The 18,555-nt window shown below is 35.3% G+C and overlaps 3 protein-coding genes and 1 pseudogene across 4 annotated transcripts; 1 reads left to right on the forward strand and 3 right to left on the reverse strand.

Moving 5' to 3' along the window:
• Nucleotides 1,416–2,104, forward strand: LOC18605913 (annotated as a pseudogene).
• On the reverse strand, nucleotides 2,141–4,564 carry LOC18605914 (WAT1-related protein At5g07050). 2 transcript variants are annotated; one of them, XM_007039227.2, is made up of 6 exons: nucleotides 4,158–4,564; nucleotides 3,760–3,939; nucleotides 3,386–3,644; nucleotides 3,122–3,280; nucleotides 2,872–3,023; nucleotides 2,141–2,668 (listed from the first exon to the last, which is right to left on the reverse strand). In XM_007039227.2, exons 1-6 carry the CDS (start codon nucleotides 4,328–4,330, stop codon nucleotides 2,482–2,484), a joined length of 1,110 nt encoding a protein of 369 aa, XP_007039289.2. In that variant the 5' UTR covers nucleotides 4,331–4,564; the 3' UTR covers nucleotides 2,141–2,481. The 2 variants fall into 2 exon arrangements, with proteins under 2 accessions (XP_007039289.2, XP_007039288.2); XM_007039226.2 differs by lacking the exon at nucleotides 2,141–2,668 and adding an exon at nucleotides 2,711–2,795.
• LOC18605916 (60S ribosomal protein L9) lies at nucleotides 7,324–8,863 on the reverse strand. Its single transcript, XM_007039230.2, has 3 exons — nucleotides 8,377–8,863; nucleotides 7,712–7,834; nucleotides 7,324–7,633 (listed from the first exon to the last, which is right to left on the reverse strand). The coding sequence occupies exons 1-3, from the start codon at nucleotides 8,749–8,751 to the stop codon at nucleotides 7,547–7,549; spliced, it is 585 nt and encodes a 194-aa protein (XP_007039292.1). The 5' UTR covers nucleotides 8,752–8,863; the 3' UTR covers nucleotides 7,324–7,546.
• LOC18605917 (nuclear pore complex protein NUP98A) lies at nucleotides 9,434–17,192 on the reverse strand. Its single transcript, XM_018118001.1, has 14 exons — nucleotides 17,003–17,192; nucleotides 16,815–16,898; nucleotides 16,471–16,525; nucleotides 15,538–15,843; nucleotides 14,469–15,020; nucleotides 14,089–14,316; nucleotides 13,365–13,990; nucleotides 12,616–12,703; nucleotides 12,482–12,524; nucleotides 12,149–12,287; nucleotides 11,856–11,972; nucleotides 11,551–11,728; nucleotides 10,976–11,017; nucleotides 9,434–10,534 (listed from the first exon to the last, which is right to left on the reverse strand). Exons 3-14 carry the CDS (start codon nucleotides 16,487–16,489, stop codon nucleotides 9,843–9,845), a joined length of 3,030 nt encoding a protein of 1,009 aa, XP_017973490.1. The 5' UTR covers nucleotides 16,490–16,525; nucleotides 16,815–16,898; nucleotides 17,003–17,192; the 3' UTR covers nucleotides 9,434–9,842.

The raw sequence follows: 18,555 nt of genomic DNA on the forward strand, positions 1-18,555 counted from the left end.
GTTTACCAGGTGAAGTAAAAGGCAGTTAATTCTACATGTCTAAGCTGTAATCACCATTGGTGGTAAAGGTTAGTGATCTGGAAATCCATGCTAATAAAGTTAATGAAATATTGGCCTCAGACATATATAGTTCGTGATGATTTACTAATACAAGACCGCATTGTACAGCCCTTGCAATCTTAGTGCTTAGTAGTGAGCTGTTCACCTCTCCATGCTATAATTTGTTTTTGCTTTATTCCTCTTATATTGATGTACACGTAACCCATTATATTGTATGCATATTGGACGAAGCTTTTCTTTAAATCCCAAAACATAGAGAATTTAATCCAGGATATGAATTTTCCTTTGTTTTGAGTTTTTCGTAAAGTGGTGCTGAGAGTTCAAATCGTAAGTGCTTTTACTTTTCTAAAATTAAACTTCAATACAAGACGTGTGGTGAAGTTGTGCTTTGTACTTACATAAGCCTTCTGCAAAGGGGATCAAGAAAAACTAAATAAAACTGGTTGTGGTCCTTTTCCTATAATGTAATCGGGCAATTGCTGTTGTCCACTTTATGTTGGAAAAGTTAAAAATAAATATATAAAGATATCAATAGACGCAGGCCCTGATTGCTAATCTCTGTAGAATCGTTCAGATACATTTTCTATGATGTTTTAATCTGGTCTTTGATGGATTAAATGGTAAAATGTTCATTTACCTTGTTATCCATTCATGGTTGTATAGTGACTACTATAGTTGATATTTCCTTCAGCATTGAGGCGCAATGAAAATAAATATGGGTCCAATCCCATATTGAAATAAAAGAAAAATTATGACATTCGAGCATTTAGGTCATTGTTGCTGTATAATCTCTTATGTCTATAAAATGATTCTCATTTGAAAACAATAGAACTAATTAAAAATTAACAAAAACAACAATCTCTCACTCTTTTCCTAAATTATTCAACTTTTCTTTTACATCGTTTTGCTGCAGAAAAATTTTATAGAAATTTGATAATCTTATTGTACTCCAGTAAGTGCTCTATGGATAATTTCATTAGCACAAAATGTTATCAATCACTAGGCTTCGTTATTCCTTCAAAGTTTTTATATTGATACTTTTTTTATATATTATAAATGAGACGAATAAAATTTTACAAAAATAACATTATTACACGTCTTGAAGCTATTTATTAATTTTCCAGTTCTATATTCTAATAATCAAACAGGCAGTCTTTTGTGGCTTTCACATCCTTAAAATGATGGGAAAATTGAAGCTTGAATTTAATTTAACTGAGACACTGTTTGCTGTCTTAACTGTTGTGTTAAATATACCATGAAACAAACGCGAGGCTTAAACATTTGAAACAGTTTGATCCGTCCCTGCCTAGAGTTAGTTATCCTTTGCTTTGATTTTGTTACTTGTTCTTTAATGTTCCAGAGGCTTTTACCCAACAATACCACAGCTAAAGATATTAGTTTTTGACTCGAGTCAACAGGTACTGCTTCAGATACCCACGGACTATCCTTTGGCATCACACCTTTGCTGTGTGCTGGAATCACATTTTATGCACCAATGCTGCGCCATAACATGAATCAACCTGGCAAATATATAGAAGTAATTGGCCTTGGTGGTCTTGGTCACATGGCAGTGAAGTTTGGGAAGGCTTTCGGGTTGCATGTAGCAGTCTTCAGCACAAGCATAGCTAAGAAAGAGGAAGCTGTGAATCTGCTTGGTGCAGACAAAATTGTTGTCTCCTCTGACCAAGAGCAGATGAGGGTAAAGAGTGTAGCCTCTTAGGAGCTCGTTTTTCTGATACTATGATCATCTTTGAACTTTCTGGAGCTGATTCTTCGGGTGCAGGGCCTAGAAAAATCGTTGGTCTTCAGAGTTGGCACAGCAACTGGCGACCATCCATTTGACCCCTACATGTCACTCCTGAAAATTGCTGGTATCTATGTCCTTTAAGCGTTCCCAGGTGAAGTCAAATTCAGTCCTACAAGTCTTTATGCAGGTATTTCAACATTGTTTGTTTTAATTGCAATTCATGCTTTGACCTTGTCGATGTTATTAAGCACTTAAACTGACTTTTTGGCAGGCATGCAACTGGTTTATAGCAATTAAGCTGTAAGAAGTGACTAGCAGTATCTGCTCTTTGAATGAAGCAGAAAATATAAAATAAAGTTTATTTCACTATTTTGTTGAGAGAAATTTGCGGAATTTTCAGAGTTATCTCTTTATTGATGCCTTTTTTGTGCGTGGCATGATAACATATGCAGACTACTATTTTCCTCAGAAAAACATTAATGCCTGCCTGCACTGCACTTCAGATTATTAATCTTAGATAGCATCTGTGAAAGACGTCCAAAATTCAAACGCATTCGCAGTCTTCTTTATTCCTTTACTACGAATAAGCACCATCTAACCAACTGGCTACTTCATCAAAATCACCATGATCCAAAGTCTTGGCACATTAGTCACCATGGCCAACTGAATTTTTCTCAGTTTATCGCCTCAACTTTGACAGATTTATCACTGGCTAAGGTGCAATTGATCGTTGAAATCACTAGCTTTTTATCATCAGGGAAGTCATCTCCATCCTTTGTATTTCCAGAGACAAAACTGTCTCTCCTTTTGGCCCAAAGTACAAGGTAAAGTCCCAAGATGATGAGAAATGCTCCCACCAAGCTGGAAAAATTGCCAAACACAATAATTGATGAGCCAACACGCTAGGAACACTTAATTTCTTCCACTTCATTTAGTTGGAGATATCTTTTTAACAGAAGTAAGAAAGTACGAAATTGCAGTGAACTGCCTGAATCAGTTTGTGGCCAAATTAGACCCATGTGAACAGGCAATGGAAGGAAGAAATTATTCTTAGCATAACTAACCTGCCTAAGTGAAGACGCTCTGCAAAAACAATTGCAGAGAATAGAGCTACAAAGACAAGGAGCAGTGGAGTGAACATTGCTGCGAAAACTGGTCCTTTGTTACTGATACACCATGTTTGTAGATAGTAGACTAATGCCGAGAGCACAACTCCCTATAACAAATACCATTGTTAGCAAAATCATGCAAGAAGTATTTCAAGCTACTAGCTTGAACTTTAGGAGTTGGTTGAATTCTGAATAGAACAATTACAGAGTAAATGATGGTTAAAAGCTGCACATTCCACTGCAGCTTCCACAAGAGAGGATTTCTAGCGAAGAACAGGGCAAGAACAGAAGATTGCAAGGATGCGATGAAGCAAATTAAAACATTCAGTGATAATTGAGCTGGATAGACTTTGGATGCTGTAGCCTGCTAGGGAGAAATTGATACCAAAACAAGAAAAAAGAAAATCATCCATGATATCTATATAAAAAAAATATTTGAAGTCACATACTGAATGGAGAATCGACTCACCTGGAGAATTAGCCATCCACTCCATGCAATGTAACTGACAAGAAAAAGAGCAGAACCTTTGATCCAGCTTTCGTTTTCATGCCTAAACTCACCATGAGAAGCATTTGTGCTGTGGATGTTTATCAAGGGCCTGTCTACAAAGCCTTTCGATTGGAACCCTCCTCTCCAGAAGGTAAAAACAAGTGAACCACCAATGCAAATAACGGTACCCAATACCTTTGCTCCCCCTTTGGCACTTTTAATCTTCACCTTCTCCATCCTGACATGACAACATAAGAAAGCAATTGCTAGAAAAAAAGGTGTCAGCTTAGATTGAGATAAAGATCAAGCTAAAAAGTGGATGACCATGATTAATTCAAGAATCTTATATTTACCTGAGCAAAACTGCCATGACAAACGTCAAACTTGGGATAACGTTGCCCAAGGCAGTTGCTACAGTCGGAGAAGTGTAAGCTAAACCAGCGTAGTAAACATTAAGATGAATAGTAGTCCCTAAGGATGACAGCAAAAATATTTTTCCGAACACTGACACCGAAAGCGAAGGGCGCTCCTTCCTGCATTCCAAATGCAATATAACGAGTCATTGTTACATCCGCACTACAACAAGTTATTCACATTCTTGCGAGCTCTTGAAAGAAATGGTAAGGTTCTGCTATATTCAGGCAATTGGCAGAGCAAGATTACACACAGGTTCACTACCTTGATATGAAAAACGCAGTAAAACATGTAAGATCTAAGTATTGAAAGAATCAAGGTCGTAAGGTTAGATTACCTTTCAAGTACATAAGCAGGGGGGGCTAGCAAAAGCATGGCAATTATGTGCCGGTAAACGATTAAGACAAACTGATTGAGGCCTCTCTCAAGGGCGATTTTAATGAGAATATTAGATCCACCATAAGCAAATTGAACTACGACCATTGCCACGATAAAACCACAGTTTTTCATGATTGGACACTTGCTTATAGTGAACCAGCAATGGCCAGATGGGTTGATTTTATATTGGTCGAGGATCCAAATCTGCCACTCGCGGATGAAGGGTTTATGGTGTTGAAACTTGAAGATCAAAATTGAAGATTTTCTTTTGAAAAGCAACAGACATGAAATATTTATAGCTGTACCTATAACAGACTTAGTATTGTGATATATTGTTTCTTTTGTATAATAATCTTGCAGTTTCAATACCCAATGGCGGAGCGAAGGTGATACCAAGGGTCTAGGCCTTTTAAATTTTTAAAATATATATATTTTTAATTTTATAATTTTGTTCCGAATGTGAAATTTTAATTTCATCATTAATATAGTTCATTTCAGATGATTAACTTGTAATAAATTAAAAAAAATTATGTGATATTTTTATTATAAATCCTTTTATGTATTGTAAGTTTATAAAAAACGATAGTTTAAATTGATGTCTTCATTCTGTTTTTGACTTTACTTCATATTCTCTCTCTTTTTTCTTTATAAAACGAAATTCCAACATATAGCTATATTATAGCATGCGGGATGACACATTTTAACACTAAACTCAACTTACTCAAGCAGGTAGTGGAGTTCAGAATCAGGATAGGAATATGATGCCCGCACTTGTCCGAAGTTGGTTTTCTGAAAGCTCGGACACGATTTTCTCATTGATTGTCTCTTCTTTTGTACTGAAACCATTCTGTTTCAGGAATAAACATCCTTGCAAGAGGATATAGTTCAACATCTTCAAACCAGGCAGAGCTGGTATTCTCCTTAAACACAAGAAAAGCACATTTCTTGGTTTACGTTGCCCGGCACAGGACATAAGCATCTCTTCATATTCTCTTTAAGATACCAAATACAGGCATCACTGAAGAATTGGCTGACATCCTACTCATCAAAGAATATACGGCTATTTTGGAATCTATCACTTAGAGAATTTCAACAATTTGTTTAATCCATACAAATGGTGATACCGGCTTCAAAAATGATATCGATGTGACATCGATTCACTTTATTCGTAACAAAATATTGGCCTTCTGTAAAGTTGTGTTTCATCCTACTTGCTTTTGGATCAATAGCTGTCTTGAGTACAACATGGATTCTCACTCCATTTAAAAAGTGCCCTAATTTCTATATAGGACTATTATTCTATGTACTTGACACCTGTTTTTTGTCATTATCTTATTAATTTATTAATTCTTTTTAAATATATCTTAATGAGATGTAGAGAATGAAAACTCCATTAGCTAATAATCCATTCCAGAAACTGAATAATAGGAATTCAGCCTCCCTCCTAAATGGAATTCCATCCGTTCTCTCTAAGGGATTTGAATTAAGCCGACTAGGCCACAAGGAAGGTCTGTAAAAAGGCAAGATAAAGAAAGTTTCTGAATATGTCTGCAAGCGTACCTTGTAATGTTTTATCACTGAAAAGGTTGGCAAATGGCAGGGACTAGAAGCAATCTTAGATCAGGGAGAAAAAACAGTTAAGGAAAACACTCAAGTTAATCAAAGATGTAGCTGGAGGTAATCTCTTCTAACTTACCACTAATACACATATTTCACGTACGCATTAGTAAGAGAACCAACTTCTTCAAGCGGCGGCCACATTTCCATGTGTTTGAACTTGGAATTGGTTACTTAGGCCACTTTAGCAAAAGTTGAGAAATGAAAGGCAACCCAAATCCTTGAATTGGTTTCTTAGGCCATTGCCGTACCGATGATGTTGGCTAACCATGTTTGGAATTTATTCACTTTCTGGTTCTCTAACTAAGAGCCCGTTTGGTCTAATTTTTTTTAATTTAAAAATTATTATAAAATTTTTATAAAAAAATAATAACTTTAAAATTAAATTAAAATTATTTGATAAACGATTTAATCAAATAAATTATATAAACTCTAATTTTAATTAAAATTATCATAAAAAGTATTCATACCATCTTCATTCACCTAATAAAAATAAATTTATTTTGAGTTTATGAAACAATTTTAGATGTTAAAATAAAAAAATTTCAAAAACAAAACAAATGATGCTTCAATTCCAGATGTACAGTAATTGGCGAAGAGATTTTTAAATAATATTTAAATGCAGTTTTTCATTTTGAATCTTTTTCTCTTAATTTTTATAAAAACAAAAAAATAATTTACATATGAAAGAAAATGAGAAGGAAATTAGTTGAGAGATAAGGATATTTCCTGAAAACCTAATGTATTTTTTAAAAAATAAAAATAAAACTCCCCTACTAAATTTTTCTTTAAACTTTTTTTATTAAATTATATTTTTTAAAAATCTTCTCAAAAATCTTGTTTGACATAATTTCTACTTTCAAGAGGTCCAGGCCAAACGCGCATTAAGAATCCTCCCAATTGCTCACCAGTACCCATCTCAACTCAAAATTCAAGCTAGCCATTTTCGAAGCAATCAGAAACCATCATCAGATCCAAATTTTAGATTATATTTTTCCTTTGTGAGCATGAAAAATGAATGACATGGGTGATAAGCTATTACGGATATTTAGATTTATTTCGTTTCTCAAGTGAAAGCTCAATAGCTTTGAACTACAGTCTATCATCAAGAATAAAAAATACTAGTAATTGCTATTCCGTGGGTTCCTGCCTAACGGGAACCCCCAAATATGAGTTTTTCCTACCCGGTTGGAGCCTTTGAACAAATTGAAACTACGCGAGAGAAGGCTGCAGAGCACTGACCGAATATAGAGCAAACAAGATACAAGTCTCCGGTAGCATCATCAGCCACCAACTACACACAGAAATATAAAAATGAGAATGGACTCACTTAACTGAATCTCAAATAAATTGAGGTCAACAACAATACAAACTCAAAACAAGGAAAGGAGGAAATGAATTTGCCAGTTAAGAATTGATACAATTTGATTCTTGACAAACTCGTAAGGTAAGAGTTAGGGAAGTCCAAAGCTATTAGACTTGGCACTTAAGCAATTGCAGACAATGAATGCTGAGAATAGCTCTATAAACCAACACAATACTTAAAATGCAATTTGACATAATCAGAAAACCAGAGATCAAATAGATATCCAAAATTTTCAGAAAAACACATAAAGAAAACATCCTTGTAATCTGCAGCAGCTGGAATCCAGTGAAAGACAAAAAAGAAAACAAAAACCAAGGTCCAACATATTACTAAGTAAAACAGCACTATAACTATGACTTAAGCAATCATTCCTCTTCAACGATCCTGCCCTTCTCGCTAACATAGATACCATCAAGGAACTTTCTAATATCCTTATTCTTCACATGGCATTTCTGTTTAAAACAAACATACAACAGTCAGATTATGTAATATGTAATATAAGCATTAAAAAATTCAAAATGGGAGAGTACCTGGTTTATCAAAGCTGCTGAGCGTGAGACAAGTTCGATGTCATTACCATCCAAAACGATCTCATCCTTGACCTTCTCGGATCGAACAATAGAAACCCCTTCCAACATATCCACTTTACGCACCTGATGTAACACCAACAGACAAATCCATATTAATATGAAGAAACATCTAAACGGTTAAAGATGAAATGCCAAATAAATACGAAGACCTAGAAATAGAAGAAACATCTCAAACTCTATAAACAGTTATAGGATGACAAGTCTAAGAGTCAACATGGTTCACGTTTGGTTCCTTAAACCCTCTGTTCTCCTAAGTAGATAATGCAGGTATAATTTGGTTCAAAAGAATTAGCTATCTATAACTACGCATCAGTAAAAGATACTAAGTTTTATAATAAAAAGGTTCTACTTAAGTTATTAGGCATTTAAAACAGCATGCCTCTACTGACAAATTTGATAGGCAAACATTCACAGAAGATTATTTGAAATCAAAAGCATAAACCAAAGAATATATATGTATAACCGAACATTATCGAACAAGTATTCACGGAATAGAGATCTAACATGCATTCCTTAAATCGAAAAGAAAAACACGAAAAAAAGCAACGGTAACGAAAAGATTCCGGTCCAATATAAATATATGCAGACATATAGCGGGAGAGGACCTTTTTCTCGCCAAGGAAGTTACGGATCTCGATGGACTTGTTGCCGTTAGTAATGGAGGCGTTGATGGGAAAGTGAGCATAAACAAATCTCATCTTGTATCGATATCCCTTGGTGACACCGGTGATGAGATTCTCGACATGGCTGAGTGCGGTGCGGATGGCGGCGCTGGTCTTCCTGGAACCGAACCAAGCCTCGATTCTGAGCTTGCGCTTGCCGGTCTCCTCGTCCTTGATCAGATGGAAGTCAAGGTTGAGGTGCTTGAAGTTGCGGGTGAGCTTTCCCCTGGGTCCCTCAACCTCGATCAGCTTCGCCTTCACTTTGATGCTAACCCCATCGGGTATGTCCATCGTCTCTGAAGAAAGAATGGTCTTCATTTCGTTTGGCTTTTGGCTCTCTCTACACTGAGGCGGCTTCGACCAGAAAACACAAGACACTCACCTTAGAAAAACCCTAAACCTAGATGTCATTATATAGATACATTTTCCACGCTCAGAGAACGCCGACTCGTGGGCAGCTTCAGTGTTCAGGTGACCATCATTTGAGGCCCAACCTTTTTAACTTTATTGGGCTTCGTGGCCTAATTGTTACGTCTCTAATCTGCCCAATAACTAATAAATAATTAATATTTTGATGTTTTCTTTTAATTGCGTATGACTAGATTAAACAACGATTGTTATAAATTATTAAAAAAAAAAAAGAACTTTTTTAAGGTTTTCTTTTCTTGAATTCAGTGAAAACAAATTATTACATGAAAAACTAATTTTCGAAATATCTATGAACATTTATTAACAGAAACTCTTGTTTTAATATCAAATTTTAATCCAGCCTCGTGTTTTTTACTTCTTAATTTTTTTTTTAATTTCTCTCAAAGTCATTAAACTATGATTTTGTCTAAAACACATTAACTGTTGAAGTCCAGGCGACATTTATTTTTCACAACTTCTAAAATCCTTTTCTTCACCTTATCAGTTTTATTAACTATTATAGACTACGAAATAAATTTAGTTGGGCAAGATCAATTAATAACAGAATCCAACTGGAAATGATTATATTGACTGCAACATGAACGGAGACTTGATTTCAAAATTGAAAGCGAAGAAACATTTTCATATAAAAACACTACCATCCGACCTTTCTCTTGGCCAACACTTTCCCAATACATTGATACGCCAATTCTAAAGTAACAGGTCGAAGGCATTAAAACCCTAACAAAGCAAAAACAACAAAAACCAAAAAGAAAAAAAAGAAAACCATACTCAGCAAGAAAGAAAATAAAGAAACCACAAGACACAAGATTTCATGTGTTACTCTGATGCCACAACTGGAAGTCAAAAACAATATTACCACAATTTGGCAGTTCCTGTACAATTCAAATCAACCCTTCATGGGGACAAAACACTAGGGCCAGGCACAAAAGTCTTCCTTCAACACTTGGCATGAAGCAAACAGTGTCCCTATCATCTTATCAGCAATCTGAAACAGCACACGTTTCTGAGTAATGTTCCTCTTCGTCTTCCAGCTTGTACGCGCTGAAGTGATTGACCCTGAACTTCCATTCTCCTTTGATGGGATCATAGGACAGAAACTCTGCTCCTTGGTCCTCGGCCTTCCTCTTAAGCATTTCCTTGTATTTCTCGACTTTTGGCCCTTCTGTATACTGGCGTCCAGTCTTTTTATCAAAGCATTTGATGTTGAGAAGTGTTACCTCTGCCGGCTTATTAAGACCTTGTCCAACAGGAGGTTTCTTACTGTCATCCATGTAAACAATCACCTCACGGTTGTTGAACTGCACAAGGGACTCCAGATCAAGACGTCTCACATCTGTCTCACCCAGGAACTTGATGCTTCCATAACCATGCCGTCCAACCACAAAGTCCTTAACACGGCGACAATACCCTGGTTCAGCCCTTTCCTTTGCTGCAAGTTCTTGGATTCGAGGTTCTGTATAGTAATCAGACCGCCGGAGCTTTGGCATTAGAGCCTCAATGTCAGCCCCATGCTCATACACAATAGCAGCCTCACCAGCTCTATGGCCACTGAGCGTCATGTACGAGTCCTCTTTCTGAGCAGAATGATCATCATGGACTCCATTAGCTTTCTGGTTACCTCTGACAGGATGAATTCGCTCCTTCGCAATGCCATTTGCAGCTGGATTTTCTACAATGATAATATCAATCAAAAGAAGTTAAACAGAAGCAGAAATGCCAGCAAACCAATTTATAATGGTCCTAAGTTCATCTGAAAGTTATAATCAGATAAGTACCCTCATAATCATTATCACAAATACGATCACCATGGGCAGAAAAGAGAAAAGATTACTTTTAACACTTAGCTTTCCAAAGGAAAGGAATAGACAACAGGCTACCCCCTGTTTCTGACTGTCTAGCAGAAGAGAGTTATAAAACAGTGTAAGGGCAAACTTCAGATAGTTCCTAAATCAAGCCATGCAATGTCATGAAAGGCAGATGTTTTATAACCCATGCAATTTTTCACATCATAACACACTAAATTAAAGAAACAATTTTAGTAACATAACATTAATAAAATGGCATGACAAGAAATAAAAGATGATTATAATTTCATGTAAAGGATACTTACTATCTTCATCCTCAGCATTGGAGCCATCATCAGATATTTTGCCTAAATGAAAAAGAAAGAGTTAAACACAGAATCATGTCTGAAAAAAATCACAGTATTTTCTCAGTGCAATAAGAATATTGTAGTGGGACCAGAAAAGTGCTTTCTCACAACAGATGGCATTACCAATTTTTCCTTTGGCCAATCGGCATTACTTGGTTAGCTCATTAGTTTGACTATAATCCAAGGGTGGTTGTGTGTGTGTCATGCATGTGTTACAGAGAGAGAGAGGGAACAGAAACACAAAAGACTACAAAGAGGAACCAATTACATAAAAGTACCCTCACCATTGACTTCTCAAAGATTAAACGCTATTAACAAGGACTTAAGCATCAATAGCATTTTGACACCATCTCTGAGAACCTTATATTGTCAAATGGTGGTAAGTAACACATGGAAAGAAGAAACAAAGCCTGAAAAAAGTTAAATACTTCATAGCAATCAAATTTTGCCCCTATCTGTAAGCTCTTGCTCTCATCCTTACAAATTCACTTGGTCTCACCAAAGGAATGCAGATGAGCTCCAAAGAATCTTACCATTCTCATGCACTGGAGTGGATGCATCCTTCAATGGTGATGCCTTCTCTGCAGAAGCTCTTGAAGACCAATTTTCTGTGGGACGAATGACCAGAGCTCTTGGATTTTCCCTAGGAATAAAAACAGCATCAGCCTTAGGTGTGCTGGGTGTCTCTTCATCATCACTGAAAAATGGAACCTGCAGATGTCAATTAAAAAATGAAACAAACACATGTTAGAATTGTAACTTCATATGGGTAACAATGTAATAATATTAAAAATCAGAAGATTAGATTAACTACTTTCACAAGAGTCAGTATCCTCACCTTTGGACTATCATTATTAGGACGATATTTCCTTGCAGGCAACCTAATCCGCCTTTGTGAAAGGTATCGAGAAGTCAATAAGGGTGATATTCTAATAGGAGCAGGTTTGTCCACAACCTGATGAATTCATCACCAGTTAACCAATTAACACAACTATATTTTCATTCAGCACAAAATCATTGGCAATACTAACGCAGAGAGAGAAAGAGAGAGAGAATGATCTATAACAAGTAAATGAAACAGCAGATCAAACTTGAAGCCTCAGAGTAACTAAAGCAAGGTCAGAAAGTTACAGGCATGCTAGAAATCCCATATTGAATAGATGGTGCAGTCCCAGCCCGACCAATTGACATTTGAGGCATTGCAGGGAGTATTCCATATGGGTTTGTAATAGTCACGGGTTGTACTACAGCAGCACTCTGTGTAGCAGGCCTGTCAAATGGAAGAGAATGCTGGATTAAGCTCCAAAACATAAATTATAGAACTATTTGGACAACCATAGACTACATGCACATGTGCAAAGGTCAAAGAAAAATTATAACAGATATGCATATGCTAGTAGGCAATGTATAAGGATATAAGTGCCAGTGAAAACAGAAGGAAAATCCAAAGGATATGACACATACGATTGGCCAATATTACTCTGACCAAAAATGCCTGATCCACCACCTACAAAGCCAGCAACAATGTCATTATAGTCCGCACCATCAAAGAAAGCTCAATGATTTAATGATAATATTTATGATGAAAGTTCTCCTACCTGATTGCGTCTGACCAAAATTGCTAAAGCTGAAAGCACCACTAGTCTGAGCAGGCGGAGCTGGCTGAAAAGGTGAAGCAAAAGAGGGCTGCAAATACCGTGGGTCAAACTCCATAATTAAGGCTCAGAAACAGGTAAGAAAAGCATGCATGCTAACACAAAGACTCATGCATAAACCTAGAGAGGATTATTTTGCAAATTCAAACTAGCAAAACTCCAAAATTCATAAAGTTAGGCATAAATATTTTTCGTAAAATATTTAAAACACATTACAATCAACAAGTAATCATGATATTTAGCTAAATCAGTCCCCATGAAACCTGATCTTTAGAAGGCATAAACTATCCAGATAAGAGTATCAATTATGACTCTTCATTCAACAAAAAGATAGGCATCTGAATTGGGAAGACAAAAATCTCTTATTTAATTCTTTACTAATTCAACAATACAGAAGCAAATAGCTTACTCCTATCAGCTATCTAATCCTCTTCCCAGTCAATCATACACCACAGGGCTCAACTGTGGACAATTAGTTTGAATTCTCAATTCAATAAAAGAAATACATGCAAATAATTCTGCATCCCTGCAACAGCATGATGAAAATGAACAGAAATAAAGCACTTAGATCAAAGTTGAAGACTAAAGCAACAACAGTATAGCTTCATTCTATAACCAAATGACTAAATGAGCAAAGGAGCATAAATATAAAGAAAAGAAGAACGATTGTAAAAATTTCATGAGTAACTTACAGTAGTTGGGCCAAAAGCAGCTGAGTTGCTAGAAGGAGCCAGCGATAGAGAGCTTGAAAACAAATTCCCACTAAACCCAGTGGAAGGTGTATTGAAAATGTTTGTTTGACCAAAGTTACTACTATTCTGTCCAAAGGTAGATGACACCTGCCCAAAAGCATTGCCAGTTTGCCCAATTGCTGGGGTAGAATTGAACAGAGGGGATGTCTGACTGCTGCTAAAATTTAAACCAGTAGCAAATGCTGGAGTTGTTGTGGGAGCTGCACCAGTACCAAAAATGGATGGTGAAGTTGAAAATGAAGGAGTGATGGATGAACTAAAAAGAGATGAACCAGTTCCAAATGTAGGAGTCGAAGAAGAACTAAATATTGAAGGTGTTGTTGACGAAGTTGGGCCAAAAAGGCTCGATGATGTTGATTGAAAAGGATTTGATGCAGTAGTTGAGGTTGTAAAACCTGTACTATTAAAGGATGGAGGTTTTATACTAAATGGATTGTTACTCGTGCCGGAAAAAGGATTTGCAGATGTTTGACCAAATGTTGAAGAAGAGATAAAAGGACTTGTTGGTGCAGTTGACACACCAAAGCCAATCCCCCCAGAAGGCTGAGCAGCTGGCTGGGGTCCACCTGAATTTTCAAATTAATAGAGCAAGGTAATTAATGTCAAAACACAGAAAAGAAGAATGATCAACATTCAGATTTTTAGAAATATTTTATAAAGGTACCTTTATCTCCCAATTGATAATCCTCCCATCTCAGCTCCTCATGACTTTTATCTTTGTATACAGGCATCGCTGATATTGACTCCAACTTTGCAGCTGGCTGTGTACCACTCCCACTATCTGCTTCAGTTGTAGGTGTGTAAGGCGCTACCCTACTTCCCCCACGTTGACCCCCAAAAGGTGACTGGCCAAAGCTGGTGCTTCCAAATGCTGGTGCAGAAGATTGGGCTCCTGCATTAGAACACAATAGAATTTAATTTTATATATATATATGAGAATCCTCGTACTCAAAAAGTGGAATGCAAATGCAAAGATACATTTTCACGCAAACTGTATAAGTGCTTTTAAAGTTTATAACTAATTATATAAATTTGATCACTCACCGAAAGGAGAACTCTGGGCTCCAAATGCAGTGGTTCCAAAAGGACTGCTACCAAATGCTGATGTTGATTGGGCAAAGGCTGGGCTGGACCCAAAGCTGAAGGAAGGAGTAGAAGATGCTCCAAAAGCAGGAGTGCTTGATGCACCAAAAGCAGGAGTACTGGAAGTGCCAAAAGCAGGAGTGCTTGATGCTCCAAATGTGCCTCCTGATCCAAAAACCGGGGCATTCGACACACCAAAGGCAGTTCCAGTGCTCCCAAATGCTGGACTTCCAGTTGAACCAAAGGCAGGGGTGCTCGTGGCACCGAAGGCAGGCGTGCTCGTGGCACCGAAGGCAGGGGTGCTTGTTGCTCCGAAGGCAGGGGTGCTCGTTGCACCGAAGGCAGGAGTACTGGAACCAAATGCAGACTGAGTTGAACCAAAAGGTGTGGAGGAACCAAATATACCACTACCAAAAGCAGGCTGTGATTGCTGCGCTGTGCTTCCAAAAGGACTTGATTGCGTGGGAGTAGACCCAAAGCCAAATGCAGGCTTCTGTCCAAAAACAGAAGATCCTATCAAAACAAAAAAACAGTTATCAGCTTAAAACTGAAGAAAAGACACCAAATGACCCAAAGCTATGACAAAAGAGTCAACACATGCATATAACTAAAAGCAGATTACCAAAAATTGGCAAATTAAATGTTTATCAGAAATAACAGCTGCTCCTTTTGGAAAAAGATGGCTCTCATTTAAGATCATATTTTGGTGATCAATGAAAAAGGAAACAACCAAGCATGTTTCTTATGATGAAACATTAAGTTTCTTCCATCTCCACTTAATTAAAACTGCAATTAATTTTAACATGAACATGATTATATAGGTAGGTACGTATGCATGTATATGTCTACCAACTCAATGATCTACACCACATGTATTAGAACACTAGGAATAAAGCGTCAAAAAGTTTCAAAAAACAAAAAGGCATTTCAATCATCTTTATTAATATATTTAACAAGAACAGAAAGAATATGAAATGAAGGAGAACTAAATTGTAACAATAGAAAAGAAAAAACCTACAGAAACACTTACCACCAAAAGATGATGATGAACTGCCAAAGGCAGTAGTAGAAGAAGATCCGAAAGCAGGTATGGAACTTCCAAAAGCTGGAGATGATGAGGCACCAAAGGCTGTTGTTGAGGAAAAGGGAGAAGAAGATTGCGCTGCGCCAAACACTCCAGTAGAAGTGCCCCCAAATATTGAACCCCCTGTTTGGGAGCCAAAAGGGGTTGGACTACCAAAGGAAGGTTTAGGTGCAAATGGATTGGTACTTGCATTGTTGGTCTGCCCAAACACAGACTGGGATGCAAATGGGCTACTTGATGATTGCCCAAAAGCTGCATGAAGAATTTCTAACATTTAATATAACTTTCCAAAAAGATTCACATGCAATAACAAATTTATTCTCAAAAAGGATGACATCTACATATAGGTTAAAAATAACAACAAAATTTAAACACTGATAACGCAACTAAAAGCATATATATCACAAACAAAGCACGATTAGTTGACCAATAACAAGCACAACAACTTTTCTAATTAAAAGATTATAACTAACAGCAAACCTAGAAGCTGAATAACCTACTAAACAGTTACCATGGAAGGCAGTGCTTTCAGGATAAGACTTTTACTGTAGTACAAATGCAGAAGAGAAAACCGCCAAAAAAGAAAAAAAAAGATTAACTTAAAAAAATGAAAATATTTTCTTTGTATATCACAGCATACAACATAAGAATGCTTGTTGAAAAATTAAGCTATTCTTCAATATGAAAACAATAAAAAATTTGGTATTACACAATTCGTATATTAAAACTACTAGCCACAAGCTTCAAGTTTTCAAAGAATGACGGAAGCCATTATACATTCATCGAAACATCAGCTAAACAAATCGAATCATCCAAGTAAAGCACATATTTCCAGTAAACTTTGCACCAGAAATAATAAAATGTAAGAGGAAGACTTACGGTTGGTTGAACCAAACATCTTCGCTTAAATAGTTCACCGGTCCGTAATCCCAAACTAAGAAAAGAAATTGAAGCAGAAAGCAAATGAAACAAACAGAGAAACTAGAATAAGTATGCATATATAAATTCCACCGAATCCATGAGCAAATTGAATTAACATTGCAGAAATAAACTAAATGCCGTTAACATGATGGCATGAACCAAATTTGGATCCCTTTTTCCATTTAATTGCGTATCAAAAGAGTCGATTCTTAAGTGGAACTGCAAAACGCGATTGAAGTTGAACTTTTCTTTTTTTCCAAACAAAAAGAAAATTATCCAAAGAGAAGAGTAGAAGAATATACCAGGAAAAAAAAAAGAAAGTGTTGAATGCTTCAATGAATCGCGAATAAAACCCTAGCCATTATATGTACGTGCAATTGCGAAACCTACAAAAAAAAAGAAAGAACCAGCCTGTGTTATCGATCAGTGAAGCAGTGGAGTGCGAAAGAAAAAAAATAAAGAAATAAATGAGAAATTAGGAGAATCGAACCTTTTGGGGTCGATCTGAATCGGGAATATGAAGAGATGGAGAGAGAGTGGAAGTTTATTGAGTCGGAGAAATCAGAGGAGAAAGGGTGGAAAGAGGGAGATAGACGCCCCCCGAATGACGAAAACACCCAAACGGAGGACAGTAATGGAGCAAAATAGGAGGGTTTGTAGGGTCGGGTGATCCGCGTAGCGTTGTTTTTAAGTCCTTGCAGGGGCGTAGCGTTATTTTGCAGCCCTAAAAAATCGATGTTCGAAGACTAAAACATTAATAAATTTGGTGATAAACTTTTTGTAATTGAAATATTAAACGATGGGGATATATTAGTACATTAATTTTAACAAAAAAGGATTAAAAATTTTTTAATTTGTATGTTTAGTATTTTTTTTTACCTTATTTATCTTTAAAAGTAAAATTCGGACTAAATAAGATTTTAAAAACATCTTAAAAAAAATTTTAAAAACCAAATCTAAAAAAATAATTTTAAGAAAGGTTATTCTCTTTTTTTAAAAATACGTTAGTTTTTATAAACAAAATACGTTAGCTTTTTAAAAGGTTTTTTTCTTATCTATTAAAAATAATCTCAATATTATCTTATCAAAAAAAAAAATTTATGATTTATTATCAATTATACACTTTATGTTATATAAAAATACTTTTTATATTTTTAAAATTTTATTTAAAAAAAATAAACTTAAATTTTTTCATTGTGAATAAAATAATTTGTGACTAACAAAAAGTTATTTATTAAAAACTGTAATTTTAACCAAAATTAGAACTTATATAAGATGTTCTAGTATACAGTTTATCTTTAGAAAAAGTTATGAAAGTAAATTTATCAAATAGTTTTACCTTCATTTTAAAAATTATTATTTTTTATAAAAAACTTCATAATAATTATTAAGTTAAAAAAATACAAGTCAAACAAGCTCTTAATAAGATTACTATTAACATTAATTAATCACCTGTGTTAACAAAATTTAATAAATAAATAAACACCCTATAAAAAATATAACTATAAATAGTTTTTTATATAATATTTAAAAATTTTCTAAATTATTTTAAAATTTTTAAATAATCCATTATTCTTTTATTATGTTAAATCAAATCTTTATATTTTATTTTAAATTAAATAAACTCTTATGACTTATGATGGACTATAGAAATAAATAATTATAAACAACCAATATTAATCAAAATATCATTCATCATTTTATACAACGTAACGTTGATGTGATATATTAACATGATATATTATAATTTTCACTTTTCACATCAACATTATGTCAGTATTATATAGATATAAAGTAATAAAATATTTTGATTAATGATAATTAATTCAATATCTACTAAGAAAGTACTTAGGTTAAATTTAACACGATTTTACTTAAAAATTGTTGAATACCATTAGTAGTAGAATTATGTTGTTGTTATCCAAATCTTGAATCATGTGAGACAATTTATTGTATTTTAAATATTTTTATGATTTATTTATCCAAAAACCTTTTAATGATTTCTATTTATTTATCATGAGAATAAACTAAAATATTAAATTA

Source organism: Theobroma cacao, chromosome 3 (genome assembly GCF_000208745.1).
Source record: "Theobroma cacao cultivar B97-61/B2 chromosome 3, Criollo_cocoa_genome_V2, whole genome shotgun sequence".
Lineage (NCBI taxonomy): Eukaryota > Viridiplantae > Streptophyta > Magnoliopsida > Malvales > Malvaceae > Theobroma > Theobroma cacao.

Excerpts from the sequence above, each read along its gene's own strand:
- LOC18605916 (XM_007039230.2), bottom strand. The coding sequence starts at position 8,751 with ATGAAGACCATTCTTTCTTCAGAGACGATGGACATACCCGATGGGGTT. Across the intron at positions 7,835-8,376 it reads ACTTCCTTGGCGAGAAAAAG|GTGCGTAAAGTGGATATGTT; the intron begins GTCCTCTCCCGC and ends GTGTTACATCAG. Across the intron at positions 7,634-7,711 it reads CAGCAGCTTTGATAAACCAG|AAATGCCATGTGAAGAATAA; the intron begins GTACTCTCCCAT and ends TGTTTTAAACAG.
- LOC18605917 (XM_018118001.1), bottom strand. Across the intron at positions 14,317-14,468 it reads AGCCCAGAGTTCTCCTTTCG|GAGCCCAATCTTCTGCACCA; the intron begins GTGAGTGATCAA and ends GTTCTAATGCAG. Across the intron at positions 11,018-11,550 it reads CACTCCAGTGCATGAGAATG|GCAAAATATCTGATGATGGC; the intron begins GTAAGATTCTTT and ends TTTTTCATTTAG.
- LOC18605914 (XM_007039227.2), bottom strand. The coding sequence starts at position 4,330 with ATGAAAAACTGTGGTTTTATCGTGGCAATGGTCGTAGTTCAATTTGCT. Across the intron at positions 3,940-4,157 it reads CCTGCTTATGTACTTGAAAG|GAAGGAGCGCCCTTCGCTTT; the intron begins GTAATCTAACCT and ends TTTGGAATGCAG. Across the intron at positions 2,669-2,871 it reads GAGCGTCTTCACTTAGGCAG|CTTGGTGGGAGCATTTCTCA; the intron begins GTTAGTTATGCT and ends CAATTTTTCCAG.